Source organism: Xiphias gladius, chromosome 18, assembly GCF_016859285.1.
Source record: "Xiphias gladius isolate SHS-SW01 ecotype Sanya breed wild chromosome 18, ASM1685928v1, whole genome shotgun sequence".
Lineage (NCBI taxonomy): Eukaryota > Metazoa > Chordata > Actinopteri > Istiophoriformes > Xiphiidae > Xiphias > Xiphias gladius.
In genome coordinates this window covers 13,064,948-13,085,205 of record NC_053417.1, presented here as the reverse complement: position 1 = coordinate 13,085,205, position 20,258 = coordinate 13,064,948, and the positions used below count along the sequence as shown (strand labels likewise).

Genomic DNA, 20,258 nt, shown 5'->3' with positions numbered 1-20,258 from the left:
ATATGATTGGTCAAGTTATTCAAAAGTCAGGATTCGCTGCTTTTTCTTGTCTGTACGTTACAGTAAACCAAATATGTTCAGGTTTTGAACTGGATTTTTTCCAAGAGGCAATTTGAAGATTTTCCACTATTTTCTTACATTTTATAAGCCAAACAATTGATTGATTAATTGAGAAAATGGTAGATAGATTCATCAATAATGAAAATAATTATTAGCCGCAGCTCTACCAAGGTTTAACAATAAATGAAATGTCTTTATAACAATGGCTCTGAAATTATTTATATCAATTATAATAAACACAGAAATCTTGACCAAAAATGCTTTAAACATTAAACACTCTATAATGGATTATTCACTTATAGTAGTACTAGAATTAACTCACATATAATAAACATAAATATACTCACTTGATGGTGCCAATTATGACCTGGCAGAGTGGATAGATGAGAGGTTGGAGAACATCACTGGGGTGCAAGGTGCTGAGGACGCGACACCAGAGGTACAGACAGTGGATGTACTGCCAGTTATACACCGACTGATATGTCTCCTACAAAACACCCACAAGCAGAGTCAGTATCTAATTACAGGTGCTTAAAATTAGCACCAATAAGAATGTAAGAACTGAACTCTTAAAGTTCATTCAGTTATGTGCTCATTTTCGCAATGTCCCGTGCTAATGAGAACAACAAGCAGGCAAAAAAGTCAAAAACATCAGGGTGGTGTGCATGAAACATACTAGAAAGTAGCTTTGTCCTCTTAGCTAAGTTTATACATTAGATGTTTAAATCAAATTTAATCAAAGGAAAAAACATGAGAATTATCCTTAAAAATCAGTCATCATAAAGTGGCAAAACAGTCTGTGTATATCTTTATACGTTCCATCTAGGAGAGCATTGTATGTCTGTCGGCGCAAAGCTGTAAAAGCACAAAAGCAGACCATCTCCCTGAGCACATGTTCAAAAACCAACCTTTTTCTTCATGGTCATGGCGTTTCTGAGATGGATGGCCAGCTGTCGGATGTAGATGAAGGCGTGCTGGTACGTGGCCTGTGTGTCCAGGGAGTACATCTCTGTTAGAGTTCGCTGCATGAAGTTGATCATGGGCAGTGCATTGGGAGACGTGAACTTGCAGTTTTGTACATACGAAATGTACATTTGCTGCAAAATAGAAATAAAAACACCATGAGGAGAAGAGATCAATATACAGAATCAATATAACTTGGCACTGGTTATATAGGCTTGATGTGGTTTTAAGGGATTGTAAATAAAACCAAATGAAAAAGAATGCTAAAATATAGAGGATTAACTCTCCGCCATGGTAACATGATCTTTTAAAAGGCGAGTACTATCAACATAATCCCTGTTGTAGTGTATTTTACATCTAGGTTTGCTGCGTACCCCCTTGATTCCTGATTTACTTTCCATTTAGCTCACCTTGAGAATAGGGTTAAGATATGTTTCCTGCTTTTGTCGGCAGATTTTGTTGAGGGCCAGGAAGGCGAGAACCCGACTTGTTTCCTCCCCTGTGCTCCACTGCTTCATCAGTTGCTAGATACAAAAATGTAAGGGAAATTTAAAAAAAAAAGAAAGAAAAACACATCAAAAAGGCGATAACCCGTAGAGTCACATTCCATGCTTTCCTTTGGTGACTTATGTCCTACCTTTACCAGGTGCCGACACTGTTTGGGTAGACAAAGGTAATAAGGTACGAGCTGGTTGGCATGCCGCAGGACAGCGCTGATGACTGTAGCCTCTGTTAGACAGGATAACAGCTACAGGTGAAGAAGGAGACAACAGAGGCATTAGAGGAAAACAAGAGAATAACACAGGGATATTTTCAGGATGCAAAACAATGAAGAGGAAAAAAATGTCATTGCAGATGTACAGTACAGCTTTTTGTTGTAAATTAACTGTTCTGCATTTAAAATACCCCAATAAAAACACATCTCTGTGTACCTTATCTACTGTATATCATGTTTAAATCACAGTAGTACACAGAAATTAAAGTGAGGAAAGCACAGAGACACAGAGAAGCGGCACCTGAAGTGAGCAGGAAAACAAACCTGAACTACTCCACTGAGATACATCTTGATGTCGATCTGATTCTTCTGCCACTTTGGACTAGACAACGGGAGCACTGACCTGAGAACAAAAAAAAAAGGAAAAACACAATGAGAAATGTCCAACCTTTCCAGCGCTACATTAACGGTCAACAAGAGGTGAGATCAGCAGGTATACCATCCACTTCATACTTTTTCTGGTCTTTCTCTGGCTTTAGGTTGAGCATCCTCTGCAGGGAAATATAAATATCCCTGATACAGAACAGCACCAAGGCGTTGAACACTGCAGACCAGACAGAAAAAGGATTATTTACGCATATTTAAAAGTAGTGCATCATGTTGTGTTGTATCTTACAAAATATATCACATATTATATAACAAGGCTTGTGATTCAATAATGTGAGAAATCAAACAATCCACTGTGTACAATGTTCAAATTCAGTTATTGGAACACTATCAGACACTCCTTATTTTTGCTGTAGTAAAAATGTATCTAACTGTATCCAACACCATAATGCCCGTTTTCAGACTGAACCCACACATATCTATAATATTTACTGCCTAGATTGCAGCGTCTGTAGACACACACTTTTTTGAAAAATTACAGCAATGGACTACATTTTGACAGCTTACTAAAGAACATTTCAGTCTATGCTGAATCTGTAACCTGAAAATGTGACTGAAATACGGGGTAGGTATTTAACCTTAACACATTTTTGGTACCTGAGCGATTAGCAAAAACAGTACAGTAGGGCTAAACTACCACCATTTCAGCTCCACTGTCAAGTGCTGAAAGCTGCTACTGGAAGTCTGACCAGGTTCATTATAATGTTTACTCATTCTCTGCTCACATATGATTTGATTAAATATTGTTCAGATTTTTCAACATTTTATTTAGCCAACGGTATAGTTCAAAAACATAAGGTATCATAGGGTAGAAGAAAAACAAAACAAAACTCTGGTATTGGTCAAACCTCAGGTATTGCAGCCGCTCTAGTATCTAAAACTTTCAAACAATAAGCCTTGCTCTCAGAAGACATTTCTGAGTAGGTAAAGCACAATGTGTAAATGATAAAATTAATGATTGCTATAACGGTGTTGTGAATGCTATCTCACACTGTCGTGGCTTACTGGAGCACTCGAACAGAACAGAGTAGTAACACCAGTGTATTTTCTTTTGTGACAAATCAAAATGTCTGCTTTTTAAAAAAAAAAAAAGGCCTACACCCAGCCCAACTGGAAACATGAAACATTCAATTATACAGAGATAAGGGTTTGGCAATATGCCTAAAATACTGTGTAGTCAGTTTTGCTGGTTATTGGACTGTGTATAATTGTCGATATTGTAAGTCCACACCATAAATGAAACCCAATATAATTAAACATGTACAGTAACTTTGTCCCCTTGTTGTTTTGTGAAATGTTACTGACAGCATTTCAGGATTACATTTTAAAACACTGACAAGTTGTGTTCAAATATAATTCAATTTAGAATTTTGACTGCAACACTCAGCATTAATAATGACAATGTCATTTTTCCATCAACATGGTACAGCTTGAATGCTCATATCTGCATTTAACGTCGTGTCCTACCTGAACTGTCCGCCACTTTGTATCGACACTGACCCCCTCCTTCACCCTTGGTAGTAGCTACAGCGGCCTTAAAGGCCTGGGTGACTTCTCTGAAGAGACGGGATGTGGGTTCCTTCCTCATAGCAGCTTTCCAGGCCTCAATCATTTTGTCTGTGACTTTGATGGTCTCCACTGATTTCTTGGATTTCTTCGAACCTTTCTGACCCTCCTCATCGTCATCGTCCTCACCAGAGCTGGCCTCCTACATGTAAAACAGCCAGTGTGAAGAACTTTCTTTTGGAATAAAAGCTTATTATGAACACACACACACACACACACACACACACACACACACACACACACACACACACACACACACACTCACTCTCACTCTCTCTCTCTCTCTCACGCCAGCAGCTGCCCTACCTCCAGTGTGGATGGCAATCTGTGGTACTTTTTCTCATCCTCCTCCTCAGAGCTGTCTGCGTCGTCAAAGTTTAGGAGCGTTTTGTCGTTCTCTTGCAGAAACTTGTAGAACTCGGGATCTTTATTCTTTAACCTGGAAAGCTGCTCCTTGTGCTCAGAGGCCTTACCTTTCTTTTTTTCATCACTATAGAGAAAAATAAACACGAAAAAGATGTTTGTCTGTCCCCGAGAGGCTATGATGTTTTAAGTAGCATTACAACAGTGACACAGAATGTGTGACTTACGTCTGGGGAGCTGCAGAGTTCAAATCTTTCTGCTTGTTCTTTTTCTTGAGTCCATTCTGTTTGGGAGTGTCTTCCTCAGATTCACCTTCACCGGCAGAGTCAAAACCTGAGAGCAGGAACTCATCCAAACTGAGGTCTTCTAATTTTCTACAAGGGGGACAAAATTCAGCTGTTGAAGCAAGTTGGCCTACATGTGAGGGGGAACTCTATATGATCCACAGTTCACAGCGTTAATTCTAACCCTCTGGAGTTTAGCCGTCTGTTAGTAAGCCAAATATCTCCAGTTTATATTCTTGTAAAGTGAGTTTCCAACGAAAACAAAAACAGAATGAACGCTGATTTAAGCTGTCTGCTTACAAGAACCCCCAATACTACGCTAACGTTAACAGCATGGGTGGCTAAGACACTATCGCAAACCATGTAAGCTAACTAAAACGAGTCTATCGAACTCCACAAATTCACCCTCTGGATTGACACCAGTTACACTTATGAAAGCAACACGAATTTGCCGTTAAAACTTTTATTAAACAGCATATAGTAAAGGAAATGTCCACATACCTTTTCTGTTTCCCTGCCATGCTGGATCTAAAATGTGACACCACCAAACTTCAGTACCCACAATGCCCCGGTACAAAACGAAGGAATTGGTTTTATGGTTCATGGGTAAAGAGCGCCGTAAAGTACTTGGTTTACAAACATAATAAAACAATCATAATTCTTTTAGTCCAACACTGCAGGCATCTTTTGGCTTTAATGATAATAAATGAAAGCACTGACTTCGCTCAGAATTAACAAGTATTCAAATCAGCATTATAAAAAAAAGGTCGGCGAGCACACCAACCTCGAATTTGCACTGTCAAAAGCTGTGCATACAAGAACAAGCAGTGTTTTGATGCTACACGTGAGGTTTAAATTAAATGATCAGCTGCACCGGAGACCCGCAGAGGCACATTTTCCTTTTAATGTTTTTGTCCGTTACGTTATACAACTACAAAACTTGGCAGGCTTACAAACAGGAAAAACTCCCTGCTGTCACATCAAGACCGACGACGGTTGGTGGTGAGTGCTGGTTTTAATTCGTCTGTTAGGCAGAACTAACGTTAGCTAATCTAGTTAGCCCATACTTAAACAGCAATGACTTTTATTTTATTTTAATGGAAAATGATAAATACATAGTTTCCACTTGTATGCAGCCTTCAAGATGGAAAAGAGTAATAGGATCTATACATTATTGAACAGTGAGTTAATGAGTTGGTCGCTGTTTGTTTGATTTCGTCGTCCAGGCTAACCGAAGCCGGAGATGGTTCAGGTCCTGGCCAATCATGGTGCCTCCAAGCAAAACCCCCGCCTTTCGCGGTAGCGTTGAAATATTTATCGAATGCACTTCCGGACTCTGACCAGACAAAAAAGGAGGCACTTAAGGTCGCATGTGTCTCGTCGAATCATAATCGAACAATCATTGTAAACAGTTGACAGTTGCGTCTAAGAAAGAACTTCCTGTGTCTTTTATGTGTGCGTCTGCCTTCCCACGGTATCATATTGCAACAGCATAAGCAGCGGTGCTGCTTTCACCTCCGGCAGTTTGTCGCTCCACCTTAAAAAACCGATGTCAGCTTTCATGCAGTTTTTTGTTTTTTTTTCATCGACGTCAACCGCATACGGAAAGAAACAGAGGCTTTCTTCATATTTCGTATGCCTGAGTCAGAATATGGACAGACAGCCAGACACTGGTACCAATTTTAAACCAGTCTGACTGCGACAGCTGTTGATTTATCTGCCATCAATTCGAGGAAGACACTGTGTCCAAGGATACTCGCGACACGACCATCGGTAAAAGAAATGACACATTCATTTTCTCCGCTGCTGCTCATGCAGCTGATAGCTGCTTCTGTTCAAAATAGATGGAGTGGGGGTTGGGGTTTCTTCCGATCACACAAGGAGGCTGATATATGAATGGAATCATCCTTCTGTCCGAAAGAGATTGCAATGCAACATTTGTGTATCCAACAAGCTTGTGCGTTTTTGCCAATGAGCCTCTGAGGCTGTTGCGTGGTTGTCAGCCGGGGTTTTGAGGGGAGGGAAGATTTCAAGAGACAAGCCTGGGATGAGCAGGACAAGTGCTTTACTCTGTTAGTTTTAACTGTGGCAACTGTGTCGTCACGTTTGCCCCAACCTCCTGTCCATCCCTGTCTCAATTTGCAGCATTGTCTCGTGTTATTCCAGTGCGCGTGAGAGTAGATTGCTCGCACGTAGTGGAACATGTTCGGTGTGTTTTTGTGGTCTATTGTGTTTTGGAGAATGGGTCCCAAAGCTAGTCGCCAGGCAGCTGTGATGACATTTGAGATTGTTCTCAGTGGGACGGTGCAGAGTATTTAATGGAAAGAGTGCCTCTGAACAGACGACAGCATCATTATGATGCACTGATCCTCGGTGAATTGTGTATTTGACTGGAGAGACATGAGAAACTTAACTTAATCAGAATCAATAATGTGTTGTTTTGTTTCAGCCTTGAGCGTTGCATTTCTTAGACTTTAGACTTATCAATATTCCTCCCTCATGAGATTGTAGTGGCTGTTTATTTGCTCTAATTTCTTAAGATTGTGTTATTGTCACAGAAACTACTCTTTACATTTAAAAAGATGAAAAATGAATTATGAAAATAAAGTATAACTAAAGGACAATATTTACCTACATCACACTGTCGGATATAATCAGGCCATGTGGTATGATAATTATATGTCTAAGTAATTATTACAATGTCTTAATGAATAATTATAATGGTAATTCTCTTTATTTACCCAGTGAAGGATATTTTAAACATCTATTTGGGAACTCTCCAGAAAGAGAAGTTTGGAGTTTAAACCCTGTCAGGTTCTTCACTGCCTATTTTTCTACCCTTGTAAGGTATCAGTACATCAAATTCAGTATATTTGAGTGAAAATGTTTTCTTCCCAAAGTGTATTTAAGGCCTGTGATGTTTCTGGTTTAGCTGTAGCTGGGTTTACCTCGTACAGCAGTTTGCCTTAGGGCATCCTAAATATTCGTCAGAAAACGACTTCTAAGATGCCGTGTGATGATGGTTATGCAACCTTCTGAAATGTGTTCTCCATTCAAGAGAGCTGGGCAGCTGAGAGTACAAAGGAAAAGACTAACTCAGGCTACATCCTTCTCTCCTCCCACCCTGCTTACCCAAAGCTGCAGCTTGCGGGGGGGGGGGGGGGGGTTACAGCTAATTCTGGTGCAATTAAACTTGCTAGTCAGGAGTCTTTGCAATTACATAAAACTAGACAGTCAAATGGATGAGAAGCCTGCATTGATTTGATTCCACTTTAAGTAATAATGCCCATCTTTTGACACTCTCTCTATTGTCATAATGAGATTTAATCAGTCTTGACACTGAATGTTAAATATTCAGGCCGGCCAACCTAATACACTTTGTAATGGTACTGATATCTCTGTCATGGTGGTGGGCCGCCTGTCTTAGCTGTCAAGATGGGTGCTATAACAGTAACGGTAGGTACAATGATTGCTCAGGACACCCGTCGAATAAACTAAGCTCTTGCAGGTGGAAGACTTTTCTGAAGACAAAAGACATTTTTATACGATAATGATGTTGGTATTACCTACATTACAAAAGTTTTCTGGGGGTTTCAGTTGCCCAGAGTGTGGCCCAGGCAAGAGCCCGCGACCGCCACATCAGGCACCATGATGGAAGGGGGCATGCAGCTGCTCAACCGCGATGGCCACAGCATCTCACACAACTCCAAGCGCCACTACCACGACTCTTTCGTGTCCATGAACAGGATGCGACAGCGAGGCCTGCTGTGTGACATTGTGCTCCATGTCTCGAACAAAGAAATCAAGGCGCACAAAGTGGTGCTAGCATCCTGCAGCCCCTACTTCCACGCTATGTTTACCAGTAAGTTCAGTCCATGTTGTCCTGTCTTGTCTGATTTACTCTTATACACGCTGCCTGTTTCCACTTCACTTTGTGCTTTTATCTCTGAAATCCGTGACGCCAAGCATGTTGCATGCCTCAGACATTTTAAACTCTGACATGAAACTGCGCATCATTTTGCTCTGTTGCTCATAGTTTGATGACATAACAACTTTTGTGTGCAGTGAACATCACCTCATCCTTTCAGCATTACCACTTCCTTCCTCCTCTTCCTGTCTTGGGCACAGGTGGTCACATGAGGTGTGCGTTTGTCTCAGATTTCCTCCCGATTCCTAGACCTTTGTAAGGGTACAGTGTGTCTCCAGACAGTTTGTTGTCTGGTTTTGAGACTCAGCTGCTAGGCTTCCTCTTGTCTGACCCAGTCACTAATTGGCCCAATTTAACGGAAACTGCTGATCTTTCATGATCATCTAAACAGCAAAATCAAAGCTCCCCTGCGGATACTGTGTTTGTGATTTCTTCAAACTAATAGGAGATGAAACATTTGACTGCTGATGTGAAACCTCCTGACGCATTGTTCTGCAGGAACACCCACATTGCGCAAGACTGTATATATTCAGGAATTTCAAAAACTTCCACTTCATTCTTATAACTTTTAGGAAAAATGTAATAGCTCTTGTTCTGTACGGTCATGCAGATGAGATGTCGGAAAGTCGGCAGACCCACGTGACCCTTCATGACATCGACCCTCAGGCTTTGGAACAGCTAGTCCAGTACGCCTATACGGCCGAGATTGTGGTCGGGGAAGGCAATGTGCAGGTAACGTAGAAGATTTCAGATTTCCAGACAAAACCTTTAAATTAGACTTTGGATTTGGCCCCCTATTCATCATAAAAGGCAAAAAGAGACAACAGACTCACAGGATATTTCCACCTGTAATTGCTAGACGTTGCTCCCAGCAGCGAGCCTGCTGCAGCTCAACGGGGTGCGGGACGCCTGCTGTAAGTTCCTCCTCAGCCAGCTGGACCCCTCCAACTGCCTGGGCATCCGAGGCTTCGCTGACACGCACTCCTGCAGTGACCTGCTGAAGTCGGCACACAAGTATGTCCTGCAGCACTTTGTAGAGGTGTCCAAGACAGAAGAGTTCATGCTGCTGCCACTGAAACAGGTAGGGGTGATGCTTTTTCTGTCTCCTGCTGTTTCTTCCTGTGACATTTAGCAGTGTAGTTATATTCTGTCACCATAGGAAAAGTAGGAGACTTTTTCAATGTAAAAGCTACTGTCTAGTAGACAATACATTTCTGGATATCGCCTAGTCTCAGTTTACTTTTGACAACTGGTGGCACTCATAATACTTTAAAATGATATTCATTATGAATTCACAACAGACAGTTACTGACATTTGGGTTAACAACTTGCTGCCTACTACACTTCAGTGGTTTAGCTCGTTTAATCCACCTAATTGCTTAGAAATATGCCAAATGAAACACCAGAGAGAGATGAACATAAAGTAATAGAAAGAAGCATTTAATTATGTTCCTGTATGTTGTTTGTCATATTTTTCTCACTAATATGAGCACAGTTACCTGTATCCAAACCAGTTTTTCACCACCACACAGACTCCCCAAGGGAAGTGGCTATTAGCATGCCGTTATGTTTTTAACACTCATCAGAAAACCTCTTTTCTTCCTCAGCTAGATGCATCTATCACCATCTCTTGTGGTTTTATCATCCCACTGTGCTACCATGGACTACTTTGGCACATCAATTTAGCCAGACTATCTTTTATTCATCACCTGGGCTCAGCAATGGCAATGCTGTGGTTCATGTCCTGGAAGTGGTAATTGGGCAAAGCCAGGGATATTTTCACTGCTGCTGTGCTGCTTATAGAGCTGAAAGCATTGCTTACTTCTCTGAGGTTTCAATAAGGGTTTCATTTTTGGTTCCACTAATTTACTGTTGTTTATTCGGCCAACATTTTGGGGGAAATGTAGGTTAGACTTAGGCAAGCAACGTTGGCCAGACGCTGCTCGCCAAGTCTGGATTCCCTGACTAGCGGGATAAACTGCTTAAGTAGCCTTGAGCAAGGCACATAACACCAGCTACTCATTAGAGCTGCTCAGCTGTCGACGTGATCAGACTGTGCCCGATTCTTAGTGTGAGTGTATATTGAGTAGGGCAGTCCTAAAAAAGAAAGTATTGTTTTCAGAGAAACTACCCCAGTTAAATAAAGGTTAAAGAAACAATGAAGGCACAGTCTGTGATCCAAATTTAAACAAAATGATTGCTCCACCAACCATAGTCAACACACAGGAGTGGGACCTGCTGCTCACTCAAAAGATGATTTACAAGTCTGTTGTTAAGGGGGTCATGTTTGTCATTACAAGGGTTAAATAGGCTTATGAATTAAACTATAGAGTATCAAAACAGCACTGCACTAATATTTAAACTATACCTTTAACTCTTAAGTTATGTGAATATTCCTGAATGGTCAAAACATGACGTTAAAATACACAGTTTACAAACTCAGTTTTTTTGGTAATCTTTTGTTGCTTCTTATGTTTTTGCTTCTATTAAAATTTATTTCAAAATATCATACTAAATCTAAAAGCCCAGCATGTTAGGGATAAAACTGCATCATCTCTTATATGAAATTGTATTTTTTTTCGAACAAATGCCCGTTGAGTCGTGTCAGGTGACAATGAATTAAAGTGCTGGTGAAAAGAAGTAACAAACAGCTGCCAGCATCACTTTCCCATTATCTTCTCACCTCTCTAAGGAACAATCCCCACAGCACTGAAGAGATTGTCCTTCATGAGGGTACAACACAAAGCTTCACTCGCTCTGTCTGTGGCTTTCAAAGCCTTGAGACTGGATCTGCAATGTGAGTGTGTGGGCATAGTCCATTAAAACAGTAAAAGTTAAGCGTCATAAAGGCAGATTAAAAATAGACCCTTTTCTTTTCTTCATCTCTATTCTTCTGTCTCACTCTTTCCTTTGGCATACCGCCCATTCTGTCTACAGCTGTTCTGTGTCTCTCATAAATCTGCACCAGATCTGGATTTATGTACTGGCTGCTCCAAAGGACTCTGAGCTCATGGAGTTGTGAAATATGCCCCATATATCTTTTGTTGGTATATGAAGGACGTGGCAAGGCATGGCAGGATTTTGACTAGCCACCCTTGGTGATGCTTCACTGATTCACTCAGCATTACATGTGACATTATGAAGACAACAAAGGATGGATGCATCCTAATTGCAGTGTGCATAAAGACATTTTAAGCATCTTGATGTAGCTGAAATGCCTTTACAGTCATACTTCCCTCATTCCCGCTGCATGCCATACCAAACAGGCAGTTAATACACTCGTACATCAGGGCAATTTTCCTTACTTCTCCACACACACACACACACACACACACACACACACACACACACACACTTTTGTATGCAGTATGCAGTATGCAGCATGAGCATGCAGAGGTAAGAGGGACTGCAGGGTGGGGCAGCAGCAGTAGCAGTATTTCTCTTTTTGACTGTGGATTAGTGGAGGCTGTTCCTAGGAGGCTGTAAACTGTTGCCCTGATCTGGCCAGGGAAGACAGCAGCAGCAACTGGCTGCTCTGGCCCCACCCAACCCTTCCAGCTTTGGGTTTATCTGGGAACAGTGCCAGCCATCCACTCAGTCTGCAGCACTTGTTGTGCTGTGACACACACACACTTAGTGGAACTTAAATATATCACAGCGCCACTACACACATAGAGACCTTCATATGAAACACAAGCAATTCTGTGGTCAAATGGTGCCAAAATGATTTTGTTTTGCTTTATTTTTGCATTGATTGATCCAGTTAGATGAGTGTCAATTTAAAACAATGCAGACAAAACAGAGCCAAACCAATCCCGTCAAATATCAGTCTGGATAAAGTGTAGCAAGTCAAGGGAGACAGAAGAAAGGAGGAAGGAAGAGAGGCATCAGCTCTGCAGACAAAGTCAGGTACAAAATACTGGAACTAATACTGTCTGTGACCACCGAAACTTACTTCCTGTGTGTTGACATGTTAGATCAGGAAGCTTTCACTGTGACTTCCCCCCCCCCCACAGAGCAAAAGGTTCCACAAGTGCTTCTCTAATGGTCACAGTTAAATTAAAGACACTTGGAGTTAACATTTGAGAAAGCTGTTCTTGTAAATCATTATATAGAATGTCCCTGCCCATCTGCTTTGTCCTCTCTATCAAGGTCCTTGATTTGATTTCCAGCGACAATCTCAACGTGCCATCAGAAGAGGAAGTGTACCGGGCTGTGTTGAGCTGGGTGAAACATGATATAGATGGACGCAGGCAACATGTACCTTGGGTAAGACTTGTCCAATCTCACCTGACATGATTTCTCGCCATTGAATTTTTTTAGTTTGACTATAATATACACAAAACCCGCCATCACGTTAGCTCAATTTCCCCATCCTGATCCCTACTCACCTCCCACCATCCTCTGTCCCCGTCAGCTGATGAAGTGTGTACGGCTGCCACTGTTAAGGCGAGACTTTCTCATGAGCAATGTGGATACAGAGCTGCTGGTGCGTCATCACTCGGAGTGCAAGGACCTGTTGATCGAGGCTTTGAAGTACCACCTGATGCCTGAGCAGAGGGGAGTCCTCAGCAACAGCCGAACACGCCCCCGCCGCTGTGAGGGCGCCAGTCCTGTGCTCTTCGCCGTTGGTCAGTGTACCCCTGAAGGTACCCACCAGGGTACACTTAGGTCACATATCTCATGTCACTCATAAACTGTACAAACATCAATATTTTTACAGCTGGGAGATAAAAAAAAGTGATATAATTATATAAGATTGGCTATTATTTTAGAATTTTCTAGTATTGTCATATGTAGCTTAAATGTTCTGTTTAATGTGTGCATTTCATAAAAGTGAAATATTTGTTTGAACCAATGTAACTATGAAATTTGAATGAAACAAACATTAAATGCCTCTACCTGCTTTATTCTAGTATCTAGATGATTTTTTTTTTTACCCAGAGATGATATCCATCTTTTTTTAAATTGTATGAGAAAACATCACTCAGTCTAATATATTAAAAAAAAAATTTTTTTTAATTCTCTCACAACTAAAACATATACATTCAATTAGTGTTTATTATTTGGTCTTAAGCCTAAAAACTTTCAGTTGCAAGTATTGCATACTTGTTTACACTGTATGTCAAAATGTCAAAATCCAAATAAAAGCCATTTCTTAAAAGCAATTAAGAAGGGAACTTGATCCTGCACTGAGCCACGAGTCCACATGGCTCTCAGCCATAATTACCCCACAACTTGGAACAATTCCTCTGAAATGATGGCCAAAATCTCTTTGCTTACAATATTATATTTTCATGTTTACATTACTGATTGATGTTAAAGGTTTTTTTTCACCATATTGTGTGTCTCAGGTGGAGGCAGCCTGTTTGCTATTCATGGAGACTGTGAGGCATACGACACCAGGACAGACCGCTGGCACATGGTGGCATCCATGTCTACTCGGCGGGCTCGAGTGGGCGTGGCAGCCATTGGCAACAGACTCTATGCTGTTGGAGGGTGAGTGATGAGAACCATGATGTTGGCTCCTGACGCAAAACTAGGCAACCCACCATTTCATCTCTTACTCAGACATTACATTGTGTGATGTGAACTAAAAAAAAGGAAAAGGAAGCCTTGGCAGGCGGAATATGTGGATGATTTACATGTAAAAGGATCCTGAGTGATGGTTATGCAAAAATTGAATTGCTTCATCCTTGTGCTTCTGATAAGCTATTAAGGTTTTTTTCCTCTATTCAAAAAGCCTGTTAAACTTGACTGATTTTCTGTTGCCATGCATTGCATATTTATTAAGACATGATTCAAGGCACCATACTGCAGTGTTAATCATCAAAAAGCCTTTTCTGAGTCATTTATATCCCTACATCTCCTCAGGTACGATGGCACCTCAGACCTCGCAACCGTTGAGTCGTACGACCCCATCACTAACTCCTGGCAACCTGAGGTTTCCATGGGAACACGGCGGAGCTGTTTGGGTGTAGCTGTCCTGCATGGCCTGCTGTACGCTGCTGGAGGTTATGATGGAGCTTCTTGTCTCAACAGGTACACACAGACTGACATTACGCTGATGAATGCTGAACATCCTGATACATTTAAGCTATGATTTAACACAGTGTTACAGTTTGTTGTAGCTTTTTACCTTGGAGTCTGATTATATTGAACACAAGTAAGTCCTTTTCTCCTCTCACAGTGCAGAGCGTTATGACCCTCTGACCAGTACATGGACCTCAATTGCTGCCATGAGCACCCGTCGAAGATACGTCCGAGTCGCAACTCTGGGTAGGAACTTGCCAGAGAGCATAAAATATCATGAACATACTGTTCTACTATATTTTAATGTTTCACGGTTTACATTTTTAATATCTGAAATCAAGCGGGAGTTGCCACTTTGGAATTCGACTGCTAATATTTGCATTCTGAGTGTTTACTACCTTCTCCCCTCCAGATGGCAGCTTGTACGCAGTGGGAGGTTATGACAGCTCCTCACATCTCGCAACAGTGGAGAAATATGACCCCCAGGTAAATTGTGTGCTTCTGAATTTCTCATCAAAGTAGGTTGTCTGTTGCCAGGTTTAGATCAGCTGAATGTGGAAGAAAAAAACATGGAAGTATGGATGAATCTATGAACACGTGACCAATGCTCAGTCTCGTGGTTTAATGAACAGAACAACGCATGGACAGCCATCGCCAATATGCTGAGTCGGCGCAGCAGTGCCGGGGTGGCCGTGCTGGACGGCATGCTGTATGTCGCAGGAGGCAATGATGGCACCAGCTGCCTGAACTCAGTGGAGCGGTTCAACCCCAAGACCAACACCTGGGAGGGAGTGGCCCCCATGAACATACGCAGGTTAGTCTGGAGCCAGAATTAATACTAATACCAACAGAACAGGCCAGTCCCATTCCAGTGAGAAAGAAGTATGTCTTTCAGAGCTGTTAAAACTATGATAAGGAAAGATGGTAAATTGACTCTACCCGCTGTGAACAATGTAGCAAATACAAAATTTGTAACTTCCACAACTCACTTTAAATATGAGAGTAAAACTGCACAGGATATATGAGCTCTGTAGAGAGATGTTTGGCCTGAACACTAGCCCCGTTATTGTCAGATTTCAGACACGAGCCACCAGAGCAGGTGAGAAAGCGGCTAGCAGCTAAATGTATTCCTGCTTGTTAAATCACAAAGGTAGAGATGCCATTTACTAAGTTTAAAAACTTAAGAAAAGGATCAGGCCCCATTTCACTTTATTTTTTATCAGTACAAAGACTCACAACCTCTATTAAAAGCTAGAATTTTTCAGTGTGTCTACTGGTCATATTTTCAGGCAAAAATATGATTTTTTTTTTTTTTTTTTTTGCATTTGTTAATGTGACCTTGTACAGTTGAGAGAGACAGAGAAAAGATGACATAGAACCTGGGGTGGATCCAGGGAATTTAATTAAATGGCACACCTTAGCCAACTGGGCCATCAGGACAACCCAGTTCTACTATGCCAAGTGCACAGGTTCAACTCATAGTACAGATATAATGAAATGCATTGGCCTCAAATGCATTCAATGTTTTTTTCTGTTCAGCCTCTCCAGTTTTTATCTTTCTTTTGCGCTTCGTAACTAACATATAGCACCTTGGTGAGGAAGTGTGGATGGTCAAAACCCCAATTTTGTCTCATCTTTGGTAGAGGATGAAATCTCCTTTTAAAAAAAACACTAGTGCTGTCTTTATAGAACTTGTCAAAAGGGTACCTCTGCTGGCATGATTTTGCTCTTCAAGGCGTGGGATTTGGGGCATTTGAATGTCTTCCTCACCACCTAAACCTTCTTACAGCATAATTATCAAATGAACTATTTTCCACGACAGTCGTTTCATTCTTATTTCTTAGAAGATGAAACTTGTCTTGTGGGTGATTATCAAAGCAGGCTTGCATGTACACTCTCACAGCTTTGTACTGTTGCAAGATAGGCCTCAGGTTTGGAGACGTAGCAGTCTTTGTGGACACATCGGCAAATTCACTTGTTCCCCTGGCCCCAGACGCACACATACGGACACACACTCAAGCACACAATGTCTTGTCTGTGCGTTAGGCTCCCCTGCTCCTACAGTATACTGACAACAGTTGACTATGCAGCCCCATGAATAACTCGTGTTAATCAGCTGTATGGCTTTGGGTGCTTTTCATATCCAGTTGCTGAGAGGCTCCATTCACACAGACCAAAACATCACACTATGTTGTACACTCATCTCTCACTCCTCTAATGCCAGGGTTGGCATATGCTGACGTGAAATTATTTTGCAGTGATTGTCTGGGTCAACATAACCTTGCTACTGTATATCTTGATAATGACTGGGAATTTTGAAAATAAACATTCAAACATCTTTTGGACTAAATCCTCATTGATGAAAAAGATCTGTTGTCTGTTTTTGTTGTCATTAAATTTTCCAAATGTCCCTGCTATGATTAATAATTAAGTAAAGTATTATTGGCACTTCCTGGTGTCCTCAAACTGTGTGGCACAGGAAGAATTATTAGTCACTGCAATAATGATGAAGCTCTAGTATTTTTTATTTAAAAAATATCAGTTATTGTTCCCTTTGTTAGACACATCTCACAATCTCGTTTGTCGTCTTTCGGTTTTTCAATGCAATCATTGACAGTGTTTATGCAGCGGGCTTGGATACTGTGAACGAAATGCCAAGCCAGCACTGCACCCAAGGTAAATTAACTGGCACTGATTTGTATTGGCATAATAAATCTAGAATTTGCCAGATGAAACAGATTTATTTTCCATTCCAGGTAAGAGCCACAAAAATCATTTGTAATACTGCGCATTAAAAAATATGCAACACATGGAGAATTTAGATATTCTTAACCTTTTTTTTTTTTTTTTCTCTTTCCAGGAGCACTCATGACCTGGTGTCAATGGACGGCTGGTTATACGCAGTGGGAGGTAATGATGGCAGTTCCAGTCTGAACTCCATCGAGAAGTACAACCCACGCAGCAACAAATGGGTCGCAGCCTCCTGCATGTTCACGCGGCGCAGCAGTGTGGGCGTGGCTGTGCTGGAGCTGCTGAACTTCCCACCCCCCTCCTCACCCACCCTCTCGGTTTCCTCCACTAGCCTTTGACAGGAGGTCGCCGCTTGGCTGAGTTCAGCCTCTGCTGCTACAGCCCAGACTGGCTCTGGGAAGAGACGCAACTGCTCGGTTTGATGGGGGGAGGAGGAAGAGGACGGGAGCGGACAGGTAAATGGATGGAATGGGGAGAAGAGAAAGAGGAAGGCTGTGAATTAGGCTCCTGGTTAGGTTAATATACAGTATCCTCAAGAATGAGTGGCACTCTCGGTAAAGATTTGCCAGCCATGGTTTAAAAAAATGTGTAACAAAAGTCATGAATTTTAATTTTTTTTCATTTCTTTCTTTTTTTTTTTTTTTTTTTTTTTTTTTTAATTTTATGCTCAAACCAATCTGGCTGCTTTTTACCAAGTTTGCCCATAATTCTGGACTGGATTCCACTGTACAGCTCCACCATACAGATACCAGCTCCCACTCTCTTCAAGAGTACAAAGATATGTCTGGAAAAAGATGTGTGAACTTTGATTGGTCTTTCCTCAAGCCATTTTTTCCCCCACCACTCCAGTGTTTGACACACTCACCATGAGACGTCATGGACACTTAATTTCTTTCATGAGTGATGTAAATGTTTTTGTTTTGATGTTGCTGTCTTCTGCAAGATTTTTATTTTGATGCCGGGAGTTTTTGCAATAATGTATAAAAAAAGAGAAGCTGAATGATTTTACTTTTGGAATGTAGCATTTGACTTGTTATACCATGCATGTTTTACGTGCTGGCATTGACTCCCAACAGGAGGATAAAATGTTGTAGTGCTGCTATGCCACACTAGGTGGCAGTAACAGGTAATGTTATAAACCCTCCCCACACTGCAAGAGAGCATGGACACCAAGGACATAGACAAGCTAGACCCTCAGATCTGTAAATGTGGATGGATCCTTTTTTTTTTTTTTATAAGAAACAGAGAATAATTATGTTTAACTACATGTATTTATAAAAATGTATAAATTCTAATATATTCTGTTTGAAAGATGCTTAGAGAAGGAAACAGATCAGACCTATGCCTATTTAAGAGTCTTTTTAATATATTTATTTAGGTGTGTGATGTGCATATCGTTAATGGGAAAGACAAAGAGAATGTGTAAGTGTGAGAGAGGTGTTGGTTCAGTTTGAGAGCATTTGGAGTTTCTCCAGAGAGGACTGATTGTTGCATTTTGATATGCAGCATTTCATTTGCATTTCTTAATGTTTCTTCACTGCCACAAGCATGATCTCACATGACACTGTACCATATGTCCGCTACATTTGTGCGAAAGGCTTCAGGTGCTTGCAAACCTACTGACCAGTCAATGAAAGGACTCTGTATTTTCTTTAATCCTACTTCTCAATTATTTTTAAAAAGACATGGAGGTGTATATAATCCTTGGACATGTGACAGCTTGACATTAAAGCAGGAAGTACTAGTTTACCTTCATTATACCAACACTTGACACTAATGAGTAATGTTGTTGACACTTGGTGCTGTCATATTCCCTTCTACACTCTATCGGGTGTAGTGTCTTGTTATATTACCTCATTGTTGAAATGAAACTCTGTTGCAACAAAGTTGAACTAGAAAACAACTGTATAAGTTACGACAAATATACTGGCTATAGAACCTGTGGTGGGTGATTTGGGAATGTCACCACTTAACTTGCATTGTCTAAAATGAATGGATCACTTTTTGACTCAGTTAAGAGTCAAGACCTAGGTTCGGTTCAGTTCATGTGTAGCACAGTGATACCATTCCAGACTTCTGAGAAGTTGCCTTTCTTTTCCTTATTTTAAAGGATTTTGTTGATCCGATTCTGTTTATCTAAAACTACCTGTCTTTTCATTTGTGTGCTAAAGCGGACCCAGTAGATTAGGGGCTGTGATGGTTTTATGGAGATGATGTTATTCTGTAAAGTCGATGTGAGTCAGGGAAAGACTACAAGGGAAAGGTGCACAAAACCACATAAGATTTTGCCCTCCATTCTGCTGATCGAACTGTAAATAGAAAGATCGCTAAAGTTCTCTTAAATCCATTTGTGCAATTTCAATGTGACTGTAACTTTTTTAGTTTGTGTTTAATGTGGTGATAATTGTTTATTTATGTTTGTTATTTATGAAGAACTTTAAAATATTGAATTTTGCACTATTGCGAAATGGAGCAATATTAAACACTGTAAAAAAGAAAAAAAAAGAAAAAGAAATAAAGTTGTTTTCAGATGTGATACCTGTCCTGATGGCTTTGAACACACACATACACACACTTGTTGGTTCAAAATCAAAAACATATCCTGTAACAGAAGAGCATCAGGTTTTATCCCTGCATCTGCAAGTACTGTAAGCGTCTCACTATACTCACTATATGTCACGGATACGAGAAGCAGCTAAATGCCAAATGAGAACACATACATTCAAATGCACACAGACACACACAAAAAAAACAAACACACTAAAGGTTGTGTTGCTAAGTGTTCGTTGCTAGGCTCACTATACACTGTTGCATGGTACCTTCCCAACACTCCTCTTTTGCAGTGATCTAAGCAGACAGCTGAACACTCACTTTACCCTTCTTGACCTCAGTCACATGGCATTCACACCTGTGGCTGCCTCTGCACACACTCAAACCTATCAACTCACAGGCAGAATACACACAAAGCCAAATACCTACAGCTTTGACTGAGGAAAAAAAAAATAATGCCATGAATGTACACACTGCTGGTTGAACAGTATATTGTAATGCACATCTGTGCATGTGTTTGAGGCTTTGCTATACTTAAGGCATTAGAATGCATATTGTAAAAAAACAGCACATATTGTGGTTGCACATACATACATTA

At 40.9% G+C, this 20,258-nt stretch overlaps 2 protein-coding genes across 4 annotated transcripts in view; one reads left to right on the top strand and one right to left on the bottom strand.

Moving 5' to 3' along the window:
* noc2l (NOC2-like nucleolar associated transcriptional repressor) overlaps positions 1–5,679 on the bottom strand; it is a 19,153-nt gene extending 13,474 nt beyond the window's left edge. The window contains exons 1-10 of the mRNA XM_040153067.1: positions 4,900–5,679; positions 4,342–4,488; positions 4,058–4,241; positions 3,653–3,893; positions 2,252–2,342; positions 2,063–2,141; positions 1,661–1,771; positions 1,434–1,547; positions 969–1,157; positions 408–547 (exon numbers count right to left, since the gene is read on the bottom strand). Coding sequence (XP_040009001.1) covers positions 408–547; positions 969–1,157; positions 1,434–1,547; positions 1,661–1,771; positions 2,063–2,141; positions 2,252–2,342; positions 3,653–3,893; positions 4,058–4,241; positions 4,342–4,488; positions 4,900–4,919 — 1,316 coding nt within the window. The 5' untranslated portion in view covers positions 4,920–5,679. The remainder of the gene's footprint in view (positions 1–407; positions 548–968; positions 1,158–1,433; positions 1,548–1,660; positions 1,772–2,062; positions 2,142–2,251; positions 2,343–3,652; positions 3,894–4,057; positions 4,242–4,341; positions 4,489–4,899) is intronic.
* Positions 5,145–17,718, top strand: klhl17 (kelch-like family member 17). 3 transcript variants are annotated; one of them, XM_040153069.1, is made up of 12 exons: positions 5,145–5,400; positions 7,996–8,260; positions 8,937–9,058; positions 9,186–9,407; positions 12,479–12,595; positions 12,744–12,975; positions 13,681–13,825; positions 14,201–14,368; positions 14,517–14,605; positions 14,772–14,845; positions 14,992–15,173; positions 17,220–17,718. In XM_040153069.1, exons 2-12 carry the CDS (start codon positions 8,047–8,049, stop codon positions 17,446–17,448), a joined length of 1,794 nt encoding a protein of 597 aa, XP_040009003.1. In that variant the 5' UTR covers positions 5,145–5,400; positions 7,996–8,046; the 3' UTR covers positions 17,449–17,718. The 3 variants fall into 3 exon arrangements, with proteins under 3 accessions (XP_040009003.1, XP_040009002.1, XP_040009004.1); XM_040153068.1 differs by lacking the exon at positions 5,145–5,400 and adding an exon at positions 5,724–6,171; XM_040153070.1 differs by lacking the exon at positions 5,145–5,400 and adding an exon at positions 5,725–6,171 and having other exon boundaries at positions 12,744–12,957.
* The last annotated feature ends 2,540 nt before the right edge of the window (positions 17,719–20,258 follow it).